The sequence below is a fragment of the Moschus berezovskii genome, chromosome 11 (assembly GCF_049115385.1).
Source record: "Moschus berezovskii isolate FMDL1 chromosome 11, NW_MosBer_1.0, whole genome shotgun sequence".
Classification (NCBI taxonomy): Eukaryota; Metazoa; Chordata; class Mammalia; order Artiodactyla; family Moschidae; genus Moschus; species Moschus berezovskii.
Window position 1 is genome coordinate 32,475,462 of NC_142470.1, and position 21,179 is coordinate 32,496,640.

General features: G+C 37.2%; 1 protein-coding gene across 11 annotated transcripts in view; it reads left to right on the forward strand.

Annotated features, from left to right (window-relative positions):
• Positions 1-21,179, forward strand: part of NCOA1 (nuclear receptor coactivator 1) — a 216,191-nt gene that overhangs the window by 178,132 nt on the left and 16,880 nt on the right. For all 11 annotated transcript variants that reach the window (XM_088841224.1, XM_055399631.2, XM_055399630.2 and 8 more), the window contains 5 exons: positions 735-903; positions 1,899-2,213; positions 8,084-8,185; positions 10,394-10,796; positions 20,378-20,552. In XM_088841224.1, coding sequence (XP_088697350.1) covers positions 735-903; positions 1,899-2,213; positions 8,084-8,185; positions 10,394-10,796; positions 20,378-20,552 — 1,164 coding nt within the window. The remainder of the gene's footprint in view (positions 1-734; positions 904-1,898; positions 2,214-8,083; positions 8,186-10,393; positions 10,797-20,377; positions 20,553-21,179) is intronic.

The window sequence follows — 21,179 nt, forward strand, 5'->3', positions numbered from 1 at the left end:
CCAAAGGATGACTAGGTAGCATTGAGTGTGAAGCCTTAATTATGACCTCTAGCCTTGTTTACTTTCCCCAAAGAAGAATCTTTATCATGGTAGAAGTAGTATTAGTACTAGTGTAATTTTCTATATATCTTTAAGCTTTATGCAGCAATTGGATCAATTGGATTAGACTATGTATTTCCTACATGTAATCAACAATTTGTTGGTTAACACTGAGCATTTTTCTAGTTTGATTTCGTCACGTTATCAGCATGATTTGATCATCTTTGAAAGTTAAGTAATATATATAATATGTACTGTTCTCATTATGGTTCAATTATCAATAATTAATTGCACCTATAGAATATAAATAGAATAAATAGTATAAAATTTTATTTAGATTAAATGATTTTTTTTAGATTTTGGTTTTTATTTTTTACTTCTATTAAAAATTATTTTCTCTTAACTATGTTTGGTTAATTTTTCAGGCTATTTCTGTAAGCTTACATGAAGAATGTGGAAACAAAGTTCAGTGATTGACAAAATAATGAAAAATATATTCAAGCTGCATACCGAATGTTCATAAATATCTGCACATTAAGTATAGAAAATTTCATTGCATAAGAATTGGTTTTAAACAAATCTCAGCAATTTCCTAGAATTAGATTTGCATATATGTGTATGTATATTTGTATTCTTAAGGTTGAATACTTATTTGCTATATCAGTCTTTATTTTTCTTATCTTTTGATTCTTCAGACAGTGTATTAGTTCACAATTAGATGAACTTCTCTGTCCACCAACAACAGTTGAAGGAAGAAATGATGAGAAGGCCCTTCTTGAACAGCTGGTATCCTTCCTCAGTGGAAAAGATGAAACTGAGCTAGCTGAACTAGACAGAGCTTTGGGAATTGACAAACTTGTTCAGGTATTTACTACAGTTGGCATTTTTTAGATGATGCAGCCCTGAAAAGCTAGAAAATTATTTTTAAGCAAGACTTTTCTGTATGACTCTCTCTGTATGGTAGTTATTTTATAATTTACCCTTGTGAAAGTTATCAAAATATATAATAGTTAAATAATGGGCTTTTAAAACAAAAAACCTGTCATAATAGTTACAGAGTTAAAGCCTTTTACTGTGGAACATAATCTTAGAAGCTCTCCCTAGAACAGAATCGAGATTTTATATTATTACTTCTTATTTTAGGACTTAATTTATCCTTCATTCATTCTAGACTTCAGCCTATTTGTTCCATGACATTCCAACTTCTGGGTTAGTATTTTTCAGACTTTGGAGTTAAAAAATCAGTTTAGTGCATCATGACTAGCATTTTTTTTAATGGATAGAATAATGTAGAATAAAGACTGTCAGAATGCAGAAAAAGGGAAAGTTATGTTTCATGAAACTCTGTTTTCAGTTACATACACAAACAGTAGGTCATAATTTAAATTGTATTTCTTTCAATAAGTAACAGTCAAAAAGTTCGAAAGCCATCTATCTATGGCATTCTGTTAGGTCAGCTATGAATTTTTTTTCAGACAAGATAAAAACATGAATTCTATATTTGACATAAAAAAATTAATCCCTCCTTTAGGAATCTACTTCTCATGGTAGTCTATTCAATTTAACATTTGTTGGTTCTTAGGCTTTGCAGTGAGGTTCTTTTCAAACCATTTAGCTTTATTTCATTGATTTAGGGCCTTTATTTTAACCATATTTTCATCTCTCTTTACTGAGATTTTAAACATCCCAGTTAATCTGTTACTCCATTTCAGAAGCAACTTTCATAAGTGATTCCTTTGAGTATTAATAACAAACTTCTGGAGAGCTTCATATGATCTCAGATCCAAAATTGTATAGAGAAGCTTGTCATTCATTGGCAGAAATGTATTTGTAAAATGTTCTGGCTTATTTTCCAACAGGGAGGTGGATTAGATGTATTATCAGAGAGATTTCCACCGCAGCAAGCAACACCACCGTTGATGATGGAAGAAAGACCCAACCTTTATTCCCAGCCTTATTCTTCTCCTTCGCCTACTGCCAATCTCTCTAGTCCTTTCCAAGGCATGGTCAGGCAAAAACCTTCACTGGGAACTATGCCTGTTCAAGTAACACCTCCTCGAGGTGCTTTTTCACCTGGCATGGGCATGCAGCCCAGGCAAACGCTAAACAGACCTCCAGCTGCACCCAACCAACTTAGACTTCAACTTCAACAACGATTGCAAGGACAACAGCAGGTGAGTACCCTTGTTCAACAGGTGATCCTTTTTAAAGGGATGTGCTAATAGCTCTGTGTAACAAGACAGCCCAAGTGCTATTGGATTAACCAAAAGGTTGTTGTGGGTTTTCCATAGGATGTTGTGGAAAAATTCAAATGAACTTTTTGGCCAACCCAGTGCACTAAAGGTGTTAAGTCCATTCCCAGACCCTTTATGACACAAAAAGTCATCCTTAGTCTGCTCTGATAAGAGTAAGGGAGACTCATTCAATTAAAGACTGCTGGCTCATAACAAAGTCCTTTAGTACCAAGAGTTTAAAAGCAATTTACTTCCATTTTTTGAGATTAAAAAATATTTAGGATGAGCATCTCGTATAATTACTAAATTAATAAAATTGAAGCACAGCTTAATTTCTAAAGTAGAGCATCAAGAGATACTGCTGATAAATATTTTCTCTCATGACAAATAATGTGCAGGTGTAATGACATAAATATTTAGGACTTTATAAGCAGCAGTTATAAGGGTAATCATTAAGAACTAGAAACCCAAATGGTTAAAACTCTCCTCTGGGAAATGGGACCGGGAATGTAGGTTGTTGCTTCTGTTGTTATTACTCTTTTGTATTTGAAGGCAATGGCAAGCCACTCCAGTACTCTTGCCTAGAAAATCCCATGGATGGAGGAGCCTGGTAGGCTGCAGTCCGTGGGGTCGCTTAGGGTCGGACACGACTGAGCGACTTCACTTTCACTTTTCACTTTCACACATTGGAGAAGGAAATGGCAACCCACTCCGGTGTTCTTGCCTGGAGAATCCCAGGGAAGGGGGAGCCTGGTGGGCTTCCGTCTATGGGGTCACACAGAGTCGGACACGACTGAAGTGACTTAGCAGCAGCAGCCATATGTCTGTTTTGCTTTGGATTTTTAAAAAAACATTTAAAGAAGTTCTCTGGAGACTTACTAATAGAGGAAGGAAGAGGAAGAAGGAGCTAAATTTATTAGAGTGGCAGCATGATAGAGTTAGCTCTCGTTTCAAGTCCTAGTTCTAACCTTACGTGAGGTGGGTCCATAGTAAAATTATTTACTCTATTAAAGCCTATGATTTCTCATCTTTAAAAAGAATCTAAGAAATAATTCCTTTACTTCTTAGGTGGTATGTGGATTAAATGAGATGTTGTTGTTTATTCTCTAAGTCATGTCCCACTCTTTTTCGACCCCATGGATCATAGCCCGCCAGGCCCCTGTGTCAATGGGATTTTCCAGGCAAGAATACTGGAGTGGATTGCCATTTCTTCCTCCAGGGTATCTTCCCAACCCAGGGGTCAAATTCACGTCCCCCTGCATTACAGGCGGCAGGCAGATTCTTTATCCCTGAGCCACCAGGGAAGCCATTAATAGATGTAGAGCTTGAATATAAAGCTCTTAACAGAGTGCTTGGCATGTAGTCCCATTTAGTAAATACTCGCTATTATTATGAAATTATATTCAGTAAATATAACAAATAATATAAAATGTGCTTCCATGCCACTTAAAAAGAGGAAGATGATGAAAGGGAGAAAGAAAGAGATGGCATAAGGTGAAAAACTTTTAATGGTAGACTAATAAGGAATAATTTTTAAATGCTAGTGTGAAATAAAAGACACAAAGAGAAATTAAGGGAAGAGAAGGAAAAAAGAGAAAGCGAGGGTATAGTATTAATAATATGTTCTGAGTATTATTAAGATAAACTACTTCTTGTTATAACTTGTCATTCATCATCAGACAGCACAGGAATAAGAAATACTTACCAGCTCCCCTATATTTAATTTTTCACAGAACATGTTTATGGTGACTGTACCAGGTCCTGAGAGGAATGCAAAGAATAAGAGATAGAGGCAGTTTTCAGAGCTTATCATCAGCTTGGGGTATTCAAAACTTAGTCAGCCCTCTTTATCTTCAGGTTCCACATCTGCAGATTAAACCAACTGTGGTTCAGAAAGAGGTTTTTTGTTTTAGTTTTTTTTAATTCTAGATGAGAAACAAAGCTTTGTGGCAATAAAAAACTGCTTGATAAAAGAATAAGCTTCCTTAAGGAAATCTTTGTCTTGGCAATAATTTACATGGTGACTGAATCAGGATTCTCAGCCTCGTCACTATTAGTATTTTGAAACTGGATAATTCTTGTTAAGGGGGTGCTTCTTGTGCACTGGGGGATGTTTAGCAGCATCCCGAGCCTCTACCCACCAGATACTAAGAGCAGCCCCTCCCCAAGTTGTGATAACCAAAAATGTCTTCATGTATTGCCAACTCTCCTTTATCGGGCAGAATACCCCTGGTTGAGAACCTCTTGACAAGATAATCATCTTTTTGGTTTACTGTAGGAGGACTTCTTGCTAAGGCATTGGGGAAAAAAAAATCCATTCAGACAGACAAAGTGACAGCAAGCCTGAATCGTGTGTGTGTGCATGCATATGTGTGCATTTTATACACATAGGCTGGGTTTGTGTTTTTCCACTTACCACAAGCCCCATATACAGCTCCTTTAGTAATACAACAAGCCTGTTAACGAGACCTTTATAGGCTTTTGAATATGTGTTACCAGCTCTAACGATTATCAACCTCTCTCCTCCCAACTCCCTAACTAACAAAAATTAAGATTTCAGGTGAGATTAAGGACATGGTGATCCTTTTAGGAGAACTTCCTTGGAAGAAGTTGCTGGAAAATGGGTAAAATTTTAGTAATCAGAAAGAAGAGGCAGGTCAGAGTTAAGTTGTTGTACACAGCGTTAGGTTGTACACACAGATAGTCAAGGGAAGGGGAAAAGAAGAGTTTTTCTGAGTGTAGGAATAGATCATTTTTATTTAACAGAAAGTGCTTTTAGATTGCTCTTAGAACAGTTCCTTCTACTTCTAAAAATTACCTATTTATTTTATAGGGTTTTGATTTATTTTTCTAAGATTGTTTTTTCATTTTTATCATTGTTTTCTCATTTTTCCTCTGTCCCCAGCCATTTCATTTTCACGTTATCTCACAATGCAAAGAATATATAAAGCTGTTAGTTTGGAATCCCAACTCCCACACTTGTGGCAATGTTCCTTTTCTTCACCTGTTTTCATTCCCTGTGTCTTCTGTTTTTAGACTTGCTGTTCCTTCTGCCTTGAGTGTACTACCCTCTTTGCCACCTGACATTCTCATCTTTCAAGGTCCCATTGAGCTCACTCATGCTCTTGGTCCCTGCCTTCATGTCCTAGGCTGAGTTAGTTGCTGCCCCATGCTGCTGTACATCTCTCTATATATTCATCCTATAACTTGTGCATTGCACTGTTTTGTATTGACCTCTGCCACTCAACAGAGAATTCCCAGAAAACAGAAATTTACTTACTTTTGTAGGCTTCAAATTTTATTTAGTATCCTGCATATGCCAAGTTTTTTGATAAATCTTTGTGAAACTAATGGTTAATTTAAACTTATGTCTAAGATCTGACATGAGTTTAAGAAGTATGTAGATTTTCATACTTTTAAGAGCCTCTTTGACTTTTAGAGCCATAATATTGGTTATCTTTATTTTTGATGTGATTCTGAATGTTTTATCCTATTCCACAGTGCCTGAGAGTTATAATTGTAATATTTATATTATATTGGGCTTCTCCTGCCAAGTTGTTTTGTTTTTTAATCTAATTGGAGTCAAAAAACGAACGAAATCAGAGTTAAGAATTGAACTTGTTAGAGATGAGAGATTTAATCACTATTCTCAGCTCTTTGGATTCTCTTATAAAACTTTCAGAGATTTTCTAGTTTGTAAATAGTATATTAAAATTTATTAAATATAATGATATTAAAATATATTGATAGGTTGACTATTTTATAAGAAATTTATAAATTTTAAAGCACTATATCAACACAAAACAAAGTTGACATTATTGTTACTATTATCTCCCTAACCAGTTTATTCATATCAAATTATTGAGCAAGTAATCCTTGAAGCAGTAGATTGTTTATCAGGAAATACTCTTTCTAAGGATGCTTGTTTCATTACCTGCTAAAGGTTTCATTACCTGCTAAAGGTTTCATTACCTGCTAAAGGTAAGGCATACCTCTGATATGGAATCCTGAGCCTGATATAGACAGTATCTTTCAAACTAGTGTACCATAGAAGATTGTTCTAGGAAATAATAATAAATGGCTATATGTCAGAAAAAAAGGTTCACAATAAATGAATTGCATAGTTTATCCCCTTCTTGGAGCTCTACAACGTGCTTTAGCCAATTGAAGGCTCATAGAATTACTACACTAAAGAAATCTGTTTCACCTTGTGTAACCCATTATTTCCAATGCTTAATACAGCACAGCATGCTATTTTCCTGGCACATCTATTAATATCCTGCAGAACAATGTTCTTTAGAACACCAATTTGGGAAATGCTGGTCTAAAGTATAATTACTTCTTCTAGTTAAATAAATAGTCCATTTTCTCAGACCATTTGTTTCTTACATAATTCTCTCCAGCTAATGAAATCACATTGGATTTTTCCCAAATACGTGCCCATCAGACAGGAACCCTCCAAGTCAGAAGTACCTCAACTTTTCCATTCATCTTCCAGACCTTTAGAGAGTGTTCCCTATGTATATGTACTTTTTTACTCACAACCCTTTAAGACCAAGGCTGATGTTTCTTTTTTCTCCATTATTGCACATAATGTCTGAAATAACTAAATATTAATGAGTTTTTAAAAGCATGATATAAAATAGATAACCAACAAGGACCTACTGTATAGCACATGGAACTTGTTATATGGCAGCCTAGATGTGATGGGAGTTTGGGGGATATATAGGTATGGCTGAATCCCTTTACTCTTCACGTAAAACTATCACAGCATTGTTAATTAACTATCAGTTCAGTTCAGTTGCTCAGTCATGTCTGACTCTTTGAGACCCCATGAACTGCAACACATCAGGCCTTCTTGTCCATCACCAACTCCCGGAGCCTACTCAAACTCATGTCCATTACGTCCATGGTGCCATCCAACCATCTCATCCTCTGTTGTCCCCTTCTCCTCCTGCCTTCAATCTTTCCCAGCATCAGGGTCTTTTCCAATGAGTCAGTTCTTCACATCAGGTGGCCAAAGTATTGGAGTTTCAGCTTCAGCATCAGTCCTTCCAATGAATATTCAGGACTGATTTCCTTTAGGATTGACTGGTTGGATCTCTTTGCAATCCAAGGGACTCTCAAGAGTCTTCTCCAACACCAGAGTTCAAAAGCATCAATTCTTTGGCACTCAGCTTTCTTTATAAGTCCAGCTCTCATATCCATACTTGACTACTGGAAAACCATAGCTTTGACTAGACGGACCTTTATTGATAAAGTAATGTCTCTGCTTTTTAATATGCTATCTAGGTTGGTCATAGCTTTTCTTCCAAGGAGCAAGCATCTTTTATTAATTTCATGACTTCAGTCACCATCTGCAGTGATTTTGGAGCCCCCCCCCAAAATTGACTATACCCCAATACAAGATAAAGAGTTTTAAAAATTACAAAAAGAAAGCATGATAAGCATATTTGTGTGCATAAATACTGCAGAACACTAAATATGGAAGAGCATAAAAATAGAATACATGCACCTATAATATATGCATATAGGCATATGTGCATGTACATACATGTATGTACTTGTATATATATTTATGTTGTGTGTGTATTCTACTTTTAAATGCTCTGCCATATTTAAAGTGTTGTAGGCAGAAAGTATTTGATAAATGTTAGGAATTGCCACCTTTTGGCAAATGTGGGAAATAATCTTACTAAACTTGCAGTACTAAACCCTCTTCATGATCAATAAAAAGTTTATGTTACTCTAAAGGGCCATGCTATATGTTTGTGTGTAGAAGTTTATCTCATTGTTCTATTTTTCTCTAGCTGATACACCAAAATCGGCAAGCTATCTTGAACCAATTTGCAGCAAACGCTCCTGTTGGCATCAATATGAGATCAGGCATGCAGCAGCAAATTACACCTCAGGTAATGTGAGAAAACCAGGCATTGTTAGTACTTCTCTAACCCAAGTTGTGTTTCTTAGAGTGTTGACTTAGGTGTTTTTGAAATGGTCTGTGAACTTACCTCTTAATGATGTTTGTACTGTAGCTTTCTTTTAGAATGAATTTATAATCAGCTTATGATACCCCCTGCTGATATTTGATCTAAAGCTGAGGGGTTTTTGTTTCGTTTTATTGTTATTGTTGTCATTGCTATTAGATACCAGGTGACTAAGTCGAAAACTCTTATTGCTGTCCTGAATAGTATCAATAATAAGAAGCCAAGAATATGAAACTGTGTGCACAGTACCTGAAACCTGATCAAAGCCCAGTCACATTGCTTAGTTATCTTAACTGCCTTGTGTTCTCTGTTCAGTCTGAGCATCAGCATTTTCCAATTTTTAACAATCCTGTGTGTGAGCTCATAGCTGTTGAAACATAAAAAGAACCAGCCTTCTAAGTGTGATATAGTCTTTCCTCCTTACTTCTGCACATACTTTAATATTTTTGCTTCAACCACTTTTTTTTTTGGCTGCACCACGTGGCTTGTGGGATCTTAGTTCTCCAGGGACTGAACTTTGGCCCACAGTAGTGAAAACACTTAGTCCCAGCCCCTGGACCGCCAGGGAATTCCCTCAACCACTTTTTTTTTTTTTTTTTTTTAGTTTCCCAACCAAGAACTCAAAAACTGGGGAGATGAGGTATTTTAGAAAGGATTCAGACAAACTTTTCTCTATAAAATGGACCTAGTTGGATTGAGGGCAAATACTAACCAAAAGGATAAATATTGATAGAAGCTCCTGTTAAGCAGCAGATATTGGCTTCTCCATGGATCCAGACTTGGGTTTCTCTGCCTTAAAAGTCTCAGTGGTTAGTTGATGCAAGGGGAAATCGGTCATAAGGAAACAAGACCCCACTGTTGGAATTCACATAAAGACAACTTCTGTTAAGAAGTCATATGTCAGTTTCTTCCATATTGGGCTACTTCTGGTTGGCAAGTTTCATTTTTATGAAACTGTATGCTTTAATCAGCTCCTCAACCTGAATGGACATTTTCTGAGGAAGGCTTTGTTGACATGCCATGTTGCTTTGCAAGTTAACCCAAAAGGAGACTTCAAACTAATTTTACCACTTCTTTCATCATTCATAATATTATAGCTATTAAAACACTTACTCTAATGCCTGGAGCAGTCTCATACTGCAACAATGCTATAAAATACCAGGGTTCATTTATTTCTGCGTATTATTTTGTTTCTATTTAAAGATTTTCTTTTTAAGTGATCATTTGTTTGGCCTTGGATCCTAGAATTCTGATTCTTCCTTTTCTAATGGTATTTTTAGGTTTTCCTAATTATAAAGATAATGTACATTCATTGTAGATAATTTGGAAAATACATAAAAGTATAATGAAAGTTGAAATCACCTATAATCACATTTTATTCATTTAAGTAAAGTGGAATAAATGATCTCCATGAGAAAAGAGAAAACTACTATTCTCCATACTAGAAATGTGGTGAATTCTGTAGAAATGAAAAGAAGTCCCCTAATAACTTAATGCCTGCTAGGTTGCTGCTAGGTCACTTCAGTCGTGTCCGACTCTGTGTGACCCCATAGACAGAAGCCCACCACGGTCCCCCGTCCCTGGGATTCTCCAGGCAAGAACAGTGGAGTGGGTTGCCATTTCCTTCTCCAATGTGTGAAAGTGAAAAGTGAAAGTGAAGTCGCTCAGTCGTGTCCGACCCTCAGTGACCCCACAGACTGCAGCCTACCAGGCTCCTCCATCCATGGGATTTTCTAGGCAAGAGTACTGGAGTGGCTTGCCATTGCCTTCTCCGAACTTAATGCCAGATAAGATAGAAATCAGCAAGCACATTTTCTCTCTCTTCTTTATGGTTTTCATGTTTCTCTTAACTGGTTTCATGGCCTATATTATAGTACTAATCAATATATGTTTTATTTGACTTTTCTCAGTCCTGTTTGACTTTAATATGTAAAATGTACTTAATTCATTTTCTCTTCTGTGGATGTTATTTAAGAGGTTTTCTTCCTTTTCTGTTTTAGTTTGCCTTGTACACTGTTAATTGCTGCATATTCTGTTGCTCCAAGCTAGTAGGCTTTATCCTGTAAGCTTTCCAAGGTAAGGGGTAATCATAATAATGTTACTAAGGGAAGATTTTTTTTCTCTCTTTTTTAGCCACCCCTGAATGCCCAGATGTTGGCACAGCGCCAGCGAGAGTTGTATAGTCAACAGCATCGACAGAGGCAGCTAATACAGCAGCAAAGAGCCATGCTCATGAGGCAACAAAGCTTTGGGAACAACCTCCCTCCCTCATCTGGACTGCCAGTTCAAATGGGGAACCCCCGTCTTCCTCAGGGTGCTCCGCAGCAATTCCCCTACCCGCCAAACTATGGTACAAATCCAGGAACCCCACCTGCCTCTACCAGCCCTTTTTCACAACTGGCAGCAAATCCCGAGGTGCCCTTGGCCAACCGCAGCAGCATGGTGAACAGAGGCATGACAGGAAACATGGGTGGGCAGTTTGGCACTGGAATCAGTCCTCAGATGCAGCAGAACGTCTTCCAGTACCCAGGATCAGGTATGAGGATTTACACCTTTATGTTGTTTTTGTCTGTACAGTTGGCACTTGGTCGCCATAGATTTCGTATCTGTGCATTCAACCAACCCCAGTGGAAAATATCCACCCCCAACAACAACAACAAAATTCCAGAAAGCTCCTCAAAGCAAAACTTGAATTCCCTGCACCCTGGGAACTATTTATATTGTTTTTACATAGCATTTACATTGTATTAGGTATCAAAAGTGGTCTAGAGATGATTTATGGAGGGATGCACATTAGTTCTATTTCCCCATTTTATCTAAGGTACTTGAACGTCCGTGGATTTTTGTATCTATGAGGGTCCTGGAACCCGTCCCCCAGGGATATGAAAGGAGGACTGTACCACATCAGACTCAGATCTCTCTCTTCACGTGTGTTTTCAGTTCACTGATATTGAGGCCGTTTGCTGAAGAGGAAAGATGCTGAGGGAGTTCCCTGGCGGCCTAGAGGTTAGGACTGGGGCTTTCACCCGCAAGGCACTGACACAGGGGTCAGGAGATCCAAGCTCTAGGCTTAGCTCCTGCTACCGAATGGTTGAGTGGACCTGTCTAACACTGAAATTTTTAACATTTTGTCTGCAAAACACATTTTTACTGTCTTGCTTTCTCTCATGGATCCCTGTAAGAATATAATGATGTCTATGTCAGACAGTGGGTATAAATACATAGGCTCAAAATTTAATACAGAGTTTTTATTATCTTGGAATTTTGGTTTTGATAGTTTACATAGGGATTGTCAGTCTTCACAGATTATTTCAGACCTCTCATTGGTGTCTCCACTCTTAGCTGCTTAGGTTGTAAGCTCTTCCTCTGAAATATCAGGCAACTTTTTGGCTTCCAAAAGCTTTGTTCTTTTTTTAATTTTTTATTTGCACTATCTTTCTCCTATTTCCTTCGTCCTGTTGTTGTTGTTCAGTCACTCAGTTGTGTCCGACTCTTTGCGACCCATGGACTGCAGCACGCCAGGCCTCCCTCTCCTTCGTCTCCCGGAGACTACTCAAACTCATGTCCATTAAGTCGGAGATGCCATCTAACCGTCTCATCCTCTGTCATCCCCTTCTCCTGCCTTCAATCTTTCCCAGCATCAGGGTCTTTTCAAATGAGTCAGCTCTTCACATCAGTGGCCAAAGTATTGGAGTTTCAGCTTCAGAATCAGTCCTTCCAGTGAATATTCAGGATTGATTTCCTTTAGGATTGACTTGTTTGCTCTCCTTTCAGTCCAGGGAACTCTCAAGAGTCTTCTCCAACACCACAATTCGAAAGCACTCCTTTGTCGTAGGTTATGATATCTTTTTTTAATTTTTCTATCACTTGGAGATTCTAGTTAGTCATGGCAATAAAACACATTTGATTAATCGACCAGGTTTAACTAAACTTTGATGCTAAAATAATGGCAAGTTTCTGTGAAAAACTGAAATAAATCCATTTATTTTATAAATGAAAGAAAAAGTGAATTTTCATCCTGCTTCAAAATGAATTTCAATGAGAAGTCTGCTATTTGACTTTGAATAAAATGTTGAAGCTATATAGAGATTTTTTCACATGGCAATATGCTTATAAACTTTGACAGCCAAATCAATTTAGACTTTTTATTCTGGTGGCAACAAGTGCTGAAATTCTTTTGACTGTTAAATTAAGTATCTGGGGAGATATGTGTCAAAGAGCATCAGAATTCTCTAAGACATTTTAATCAAAATTAAGCCACATCAGTTTCTTTGTCCTCAAGACAATGAAGTCATCTTTGGCTGGTTTATATCCCTTACACTATATGTGTGGGCAAGAAAAGGATTATAAATCCATATCTTAATTATAAGATTGTCTGTCTGAACAGAAGTGGCTTTCAGAAGAGTTGTGTTTTCCTGTGTCTTTTTTTTTTTCTTTTCTTGTATCTTTTGATTTCTCTATGCAAAGAATTTGATGTGATTCCTTCACCTTATTCCAGCCTACGGAAGTACTTCCTCCAGCATTAGAAGTCTTTTTTTTTTTTTTTTTTACTGAGAAAGAGTCAACTTTAATTGTAGCTGACCAGCCTGTACCCAGGAATGTCTCTAACAATCAAACAAAATCCACGTGATAAAACTGTCCTATTGAAGAAACCAAGAGCTTCTGTCGGCCCCAGAGGTTCTGAGGGCTAGGCTGAGAGCAGCCCGTCCCCATTCCTGCGGCTGGTTCTGTGCCCCACAGAAGTTTCTCATCCTACAGGGAGGGCCAGAGTGGGTGAGGGACCAGTCTCCTCCTCCCAGCATGCTGGGGTCTCTCAGAGTCACCGGTGGGGCAGCATTAGAAGTCTTATGTAGTTTCCCCACTGCTCTTCTAAAATGACAATTTAGCCAAAACAGCAAATAGATTCTTAGTAGCATTTTTGATACTGATTGTAGAGCTTTAAATCAAAAGATTTATTTCATTTATTGGGGAAAAAATAGCTACAGATAAGCCAAACATTAATAAATTCCCCAGTAAAACTCTCTTTTTAAAAAATAAGGTATTTACTGTACTTCTCAAAAAACTAAAAACTACCATGTGACCCAGCAGTTCCCCTACTGGGTATCTATTATCTGGAAAAAAAGAAAACACTAATTTGAAAAGATACATGCACTCCAGTGTTCATAGCAACATTATTTTCAATAGCCAAGATATTGAAACAACCTAAATGTCCATCAACAAATGAATGGATGATGAGGACATGGTATATGTATACAGTGGACTACTTGGCAATAAAAAATATAATGAAATTTTGCCATTTGCAACATGGATGGACTTGGAGGATATTTTGCTAAGTGCAATAAATCAGAGAAAGACAAATATTGTGTGATATATCAGTTACATATGGAATCTAAAAAAATAAATTAATGAATATAATAAGAACAACAATGAAAAACCAAATCCATATGTAGAAACCCTTAGTGATTACCAGGGGGGAGAGGGAAGGAGGAAGGGGCAAGTTAGGGGCAAGGCAAAAGCTACTATGTATAAAATAAGCTACAAGGATATCTTGTACATCACAGGGAATTTAGTCAGTGTTTTATCATGATTATAAATATATAACCTTTTAAAATTGTGAATCCTGTGTTGTACACCTGAAACTTATATAGAATTATACAACTATACTTTAATTAAAAATTAACTAATTAGAAAAAAAACAGTAGTTCTGTAAATTTTCAGTTATACTCTTTAATGCTTCATCTCTGGAAAGCCAAGAAAGGAGGACTTCTATCCTGCTCCGGTTTCTTTTTTAAAAAATATTTATTTGGCTGTACTGGGTCTTAGTTACAGCATGCAGGATCTGGTTCCCTGACCAGGGATCAAACCCAGGCCCCCTGAAGTGGGCGCACAGTCTTAGCTGCTGGGCCACCAGGGAAGTCCCCTGCTCCTATTTCTTGACAAAGCCACCTGGAAAGGTGGTGATCCAAAACCCCTTTTCCTCTGAAGCTGACATGATTTCCCTCAGGGTTGTGAATCGCGTCTTTGATCTCTTGCAAATTCTATATAGAACACAGTGATGGAGATAATGAGCGGGTGGAACTTCCTTCTCCAGGCAGTGTAACCAGATGTGTTACTACCCATTGTAAGTGCTCTATCTGGTACCTGGATTTTTCTTCCAGTCCAACTTTTGATTGACAAAAAATGCTCTTGACAAAATAAGATTTAAAACAAAAATAAAGTTAGTGTTTGTACTACAAACAAACCCCAGAAGCTAGGTACAGTGGAGAGAGTAACAGTTTCATCCAGTTGCATTTTGAAATGAAATGGCAGAGCTTTCAGGTCTTCCATGGAAAAAACAAAAGCACAGAGGAAAAATTTTTTATTTTTCTGGAGAGCATAAGAACATTTAAAGGTGCAATATTGTAAATATTTTGTATTGCTCTAAGTTATAAACTTGCTCTAAGGTGATTAGCAAGCTGGTAGAAAGCTTCAAGACCAGGTTTTATGTTGGTACAAATTCAAGTTCTGGAGAAATTTTAACCCTTTCAAATCAAGCCTTCTCCAAAAACAGAAAAACAAAACCCACCACATGTTTTTCTAAATAAAGTTTTATTGGAACACAGCCATGCTCATTAGTTTACATATGGTCTGTAGCTGACTTCACACATTAGAGTTAAGTAGTTCTTACAGAAACGTTATGACCTGCAAAACTGAAAATCTTTACTATCTGAGCCCTTTGCAGAAAAAGTTTGCTGACCCCTGTGTTAATCAATGATAGTAAAACCAAAGGATGATTAAATTAGTTTTGCTTTAGGCCTTTGTCTTGGCATCTTTCAACTTAATGTTTATTGTTGTTTAGTTGCTAAGTCATGCCTGACGCTTTTGAGACCCCATGAATTGTGGCCTGCCAGGCTCCTCTGTCCATGGGATTTCCCAGGCAAGAATGGGTTGCCTTTTCCTTCTCCAGGGTATCTTCCTGACCCAGGGACAAACCCATGTCTCCTACATTGACAGGCAGGTTCTTTACAACTGAGCCACAAGGGAATCCCACAGCTTAATATAGGCCCAAAGTAAATGAAGGAACGTAGGTAATAATGACAGAGCATGCTTTCTTTTATTTCTGAAAACAGAAAATGTTTCTAGACTATTGTGCCATAAGAATGAGTGCATAAGAACAGGATTAGAAATTTAAAATATATTATCTCCTGTGGTAATATCCAAAGAAAATATGAGGGAAATTTAAAAAGAAACTTTTGTACCTATTTCATGGACTCTTTAGAGCCAATCCAGAGCTCCCTTTTCTGTGAACTATAGTAAACAGTGCTACTTGCGCTCACTTCTGAGTGACCTCATCTACTCCTGTGGCTTCAGTGACTTCTTTATGCCAGTGACTCTCTATCTCTAAACCAAATCACTCAGCTCATGTGTACTGCTGCCTGCTGGACAGACATACTTGAATTTTCCACCAGGACCCAAACTTGGCCAGAGCTAGATTCATCAGCTGCATTTCCCCTTCCCTCCATGTCTCCATATTCCACCTTAACAAACCTCTCAAGTTTCAAGAAAGAATACATACCTTGCTCTCTCTTCTAGACTTTTGTGTATCCTTTGTCTAAAATGTCCTTCCCTCATCTGGCTCACTCCTGTTCCTCCTTCCCCTCAGAGGTATCTCCTTTAGGAAACCCTCCCTGACACTCCCAATCATAAGCATTCACCACCCTGTCTTATAGCTACTTGTTTATCAGCTGCCTTTCTTTTTAAACAGCTCACACTTCCTTGAGTGAGCTAAGTGTGACCTTTGAAATCTTGGTTTCTCAGGTGCTTAGCACAGTGGTCTGGTGGGGAAAGCAGATGCTCAATGAGTCTTTCAAGGGAAAAATAAATCCTAATTCTAGTTGCTGCTGCCAGATGGCTGTGGTGCTGTTTACGCTCCATCAGGGAGACTTAACATAATCAAAGATAGAATTGTAGGATTTTTAAACTAGAAGGAACAAGATGTCTGGTCCATGAAACCCAAGGTCCAGTGTAGTGACAGAACTGGGACCAGAACTCTACCCCTCCAAGTTTATTATTCACTGGATTGGTTCTTTCTACTAAAACTAGGTCATCTGATAAAGAAAACATGGGCAGTTAGAATGTGAAATGAGGCCAGAAAAAAAAAATGTCAAAAAACTTGCTAACGTACTTACAGTCTTATTTATTGTTTATCTTTGATCCCACAGAATAATATTCACAATATGTTAAGCATCTCTCCCCTCACATAAATATTTTTCCTGAAAGAAATTATTTTAGCATAAATAAAATTAAAAATGCATTAGGAACAGATAAATATTTTTTAAGGATCATAACTAGAATAGTTAAAAATTTAAAATGTATAATTAATCAGACAGTCGATATAAAAATGAAGATGATAGGTGTGGAAAACCCACCCTCTAGAGTCATAAATGAAAATAATAATTTCTATATATATTCTAAGTCAAGAATTATTTACCAGAGATTATATATAGAGGAAGCAACAAGGAAAAAATATGGAGCTTTATATTTTACCAAGAAGACAAGTAACTAAACATTTAGTGAAAGAAAAAATTCAGAAAGTCCAAAGTTGACTAAACTTTCACAGAAAATTTAAAATACTTTTTTAAAATTGTAGCCTATAAAAAGCAACAGTGAATAAAGTAACTACATCTCTGGCCAGATTAACCAAACAAAGAGAGAAGTCTTTGTATTAATAATGACAGAACACAAAATATTATACAGGAACCTATAATTATGTTTACAAGGAGACATTTAAGGGCATAGAAACATACTTATGGAATAATGATAAGGGAAAGAAGCAGTCCACCAAATTATGCAAGACTTCATAGAGGAAGATTTGAATGAATTATACTAAATTATGGGTAATCACATTGTGATATTCTTTCTTTCTGCACCTTTATAACTTTCTCTACCTCAGTAGTATTTAACTATGAAATATTTGGTCAGGAAAAAAAGAAAAAAGCACAAAGTGTTAATGTAACAGAAAACATAAGAAGCAGCTCATTTTTTCTTTTTTAAATTGTTGTCAGCTTCCACTTTTGGTCATGGAGTAATAGGGACAAGCTTTACCCTTCTCTCTGAAACAAACCAAAAATTGAACAATAGTTGTAGAAATTGTCCAGGCTGTGCTGTAGGAAGGGGAGATCCAACAGAAGCCAGTGGTTTCCCATAGTTGAGGTAGTAGCACTTAGAGTCTGGGAAAGCCACGGCAGCTAGAGTAAAACAGTACCACAGAGAAGAAAGCCACAAAGAGAGAGAACCACGGGGATATACAGTAGGTCCTGCTCAGGTCCTCAGTTGAGAACTGATCAGTGTTTGTGTGTGTGTGTACACAAATCAAGGCCAGGGAAAACCACCCAAAAAGAACTGAAGGAAAATCTTCAGAGTTCACACAGGGCCAGTTCCTCTTTCCACCAACCAGAATAGAAAACCTCAAAATTCATGAGTGTCAAGTAAAATACTCAGAAATGTTTGTACCTCAGTAGCAAGTCAGAATAAGCACCAGACTAAACTTTGCTGTTGTCACTTTAGGCCCAGTACCCAAAAGAATTAAAACTGTTACCATATAACCTACCCATGACCCAGACAAAGGTCAAAAATTTAAGTTTAAAGGATTTTTTAAAATCTAGCACCTAACAAGGTAAAATTCACAAACCCTGGAAGCTGATTTTGTTTTTTTAATTATCAGGCATGCAAAGATACAGGAAAATAAAACCAATAGCAAGAAGAAAAATCAGTCATCAAAACCAACCCAGAAATTACACAGGTGACAGAATTAAAAGTTATAAAGTATACATTCTGTATGTTCATGAATCTAGAGGAAGTCTTAAACATGTTAACTAAAGGTATGAAACATATAAATAAAACCAAAGTCAAACTTCTGGAGATAAAAACTACAGTGTGTGAGATGAAAAATATACTGGACAGGATAAGCAGCAGATTAGACATTATAAAATAAAAAGTTAGTGAACTTGAAGATATAACAATAGAAAACTATATGTAGTGAAATCAGAGAGGAAAAAATTGAAAAGATAGTAATTTATTGTAAATTGATCTTATAATTACACTATCCTTATCTGAATATCAAGATGCTTTTTTGAGAAACTGACAAGCTTCTGCTAAAATTTATGTGGAAATGTAAAGGACCTAGAGTAGCCACAAGAGTTTTGCAGGTTCAGAACAAAGTTGGATGACTACCAGTTTCAAAAGTTATTATAACGATACAACAATCAAGACAGTGTAGTATTAGAAGGAGTATAGACATACAGATCAAAAGAAGAGGGCTGCAGAGGATGAGATGGTTAGATCACATCACCAACTCAGTGGACATGAATTTGAGCACACTTTAGGAGTTAGTGAAGGACAGGGAAGTCTGGTGTGCTGCAGTCCATGGGGTCACAAAGAGCTGCCCACGACTTAGCGACTGAACAACAAGAAACATATAGATTACTGTAACAATAAAAAGTCCAGTTATAAACCTTTACTTTTATGGTCAGTTGATTTTCAACAGTTATATCAATGGCTGCTAATAGCACTATCCTGAATAAAAAGGAACAAACTACTAATTGATGCCACAGAATGGTTGAACCTCAGAAACATTAATACTGAGTGAAAGATGCCAGGTACAAAAGACCTCAGGTATATGAATGGTTTCCAATGAAAGGCAAACCTGTAGGGACAGAAAGCAGATCAATAGTTGCCTGAGGCTAGAGGTGGGTATGGGCATTCACCACAAACAAGCACAGGGAAATTTAAGATGTGATAAAAATATCTAAGCTGGATGGTGGTGATGGTTGTACAACTCAATAATTTTACTAAAACTCATTGACTTATGCAATTCAATAAGTGAATTTGATGCTATATAGATTATGTGTGTGTGTGCTTAGTTACTCAGTCATGTCCGACTCTTTGTGACCCCATGAACTGTAACCTGCCAGGCTCCTCTGTCCATGGGGATTCTCCAGGCAAGAATACTAGAATGGGTTGCCATGCCCTCCTCCAGGGAATCTTCCCAAGCCAGGGATCGAACCCAGGTCTCCCACATTGCAGGCGGATTCTTTACCAACTGAGCCACCAGGGAGGCCCAATAAGACTGGAGTGTAGCCTATCCCTTCTCCAGGGGATCATCCCAACCCAGGAATTAAACCGGGGTCTCCTGCTTGCAGGCAGATTCTTTGCCAGCTGAGTGAAGCCCGCTAAATATATTGCGTCTCAGTAAAGCTTGGGGAAAAACAAAAAGAGGAAAGGGAAGAAGAGCCCATAAAGACAACTGAGGAGAAGGAGATAACAAAACTTTCTCACTTTTCATTTCATACTTGGGTTTTTTTTACCTCTTTTCCTCTTCAACTTATTTTTTAATCTTTAAAAAATTTTTTTTATTGATATATAATTGACAGAGCATTGTATTAGTTTCAGGTGTACAACATGATGATTTGATATATATTTATGTGTGTTGCAAAATGATCACCCCAGTAAGTCCAGTTAACCTCCATTACTGTACATAGTTACAAATTTTTTTCTCATGATGAAAACTTCCAAGATCTACTCTCTTAGCTACTTTCAGATATACATTGCAGTATTATTAACTATAGTCACTATGCTATACATTACATCGCCAGGACTTAGTCATTTTTTTCTTCCAGTTTGAGATACAAGTGACATAGAACACTGTATGAGTTTAAGGTGTACAGCATAATGATTTGACTTACATATGTCATGAGATGTTTATCAAAATTTCGTGAACATCTGCCATAGCCTTTCTACTTATTTTTTATTACAAAAGAAATGTGTGCGCTCAGATTTGTTTTTGATACTTAAAAATTCATGTAGTCAGAAAAGAACAGAAAAGAAAATCATGTGTAATCATGTACCCAGATCAATATCTTAGTGAATGGAAATGTTCTTCCAGATCTCTTTTACATGTTTATTTATCTGTTTATACTAAAATTTCCTGTTTTGTTCTTGACAGACTAAAATCTTTTCCTTACTCTGTTGAACAGGCTGTTTCTACCTGTGTTATGACAGAGCCTTCTGGATTGTTTTTTTATGGTGTTGATAAATGTGTAGTGTATTCACATAAATTAATTTTGTGTCGATTTGTAGGAATGGTTCCCCAAGGTGAGGCCAACTTTGCTCCATCTCTAAGCCCTGGGAACTCCATGGTGCCGATGCCAATCCCTCCTCCTCAGAGCTCTCTGCTCCAGCAGACTCCGCCCACTTCTGGCTACCAGTCACCAGACATGAAGGCCTGGCAGCAAGGAGCAATGGGAAACAACAAGTAAGGGGGCAGCTTTTGTATATGAGCATCCCGATACTCCACAGCACGTAAGAACAGATACGCCTTCAGAATCCAAATAGAAGATTATTAGCTTCTATCCATTTGCAGATTCAAAGAACTGAATTTTTTGTTGACAAATAGCGTCTTTTAAGTCCTTTAAGTTTAAAGTCAATTTTAAAGCAGATATGCATGTTTTTAGTACAGAAAAGTACTGTAGTGGCCCCAAATCTTTTTGTCCCACTCCCCAGTGCAAATTAAAGAACACGCTCGACTCCTATGAGTAACAGAGCTTCCCTGGGACAGAGGTAGGGATGAGTACTTTTTAAAAAATCAGTCTTTGTAAAAACAGTTAAAAATCTAAAGCAAGAATGGCAAAATATTAGCGTTCACTAGAGCTGAATAATGGGCATGTGAGTTTCACTCTTGGTATGTTTGAAGGATTTCATAGCAACAGCAAAGGTTTTAAGTCTTCTAAGGTCATTCTGCCTTATCTGGCTTTTTGAATCTCTAGATTTTCAGTGGCCTCATTTTACCCATTTTACTTAGAATTATCTTACTAAAGTCATTTTCCTCCCAAATTGTGGCTGCTAAACTTTTCACACATCACTTGAGTTTTATAAGGGTTTT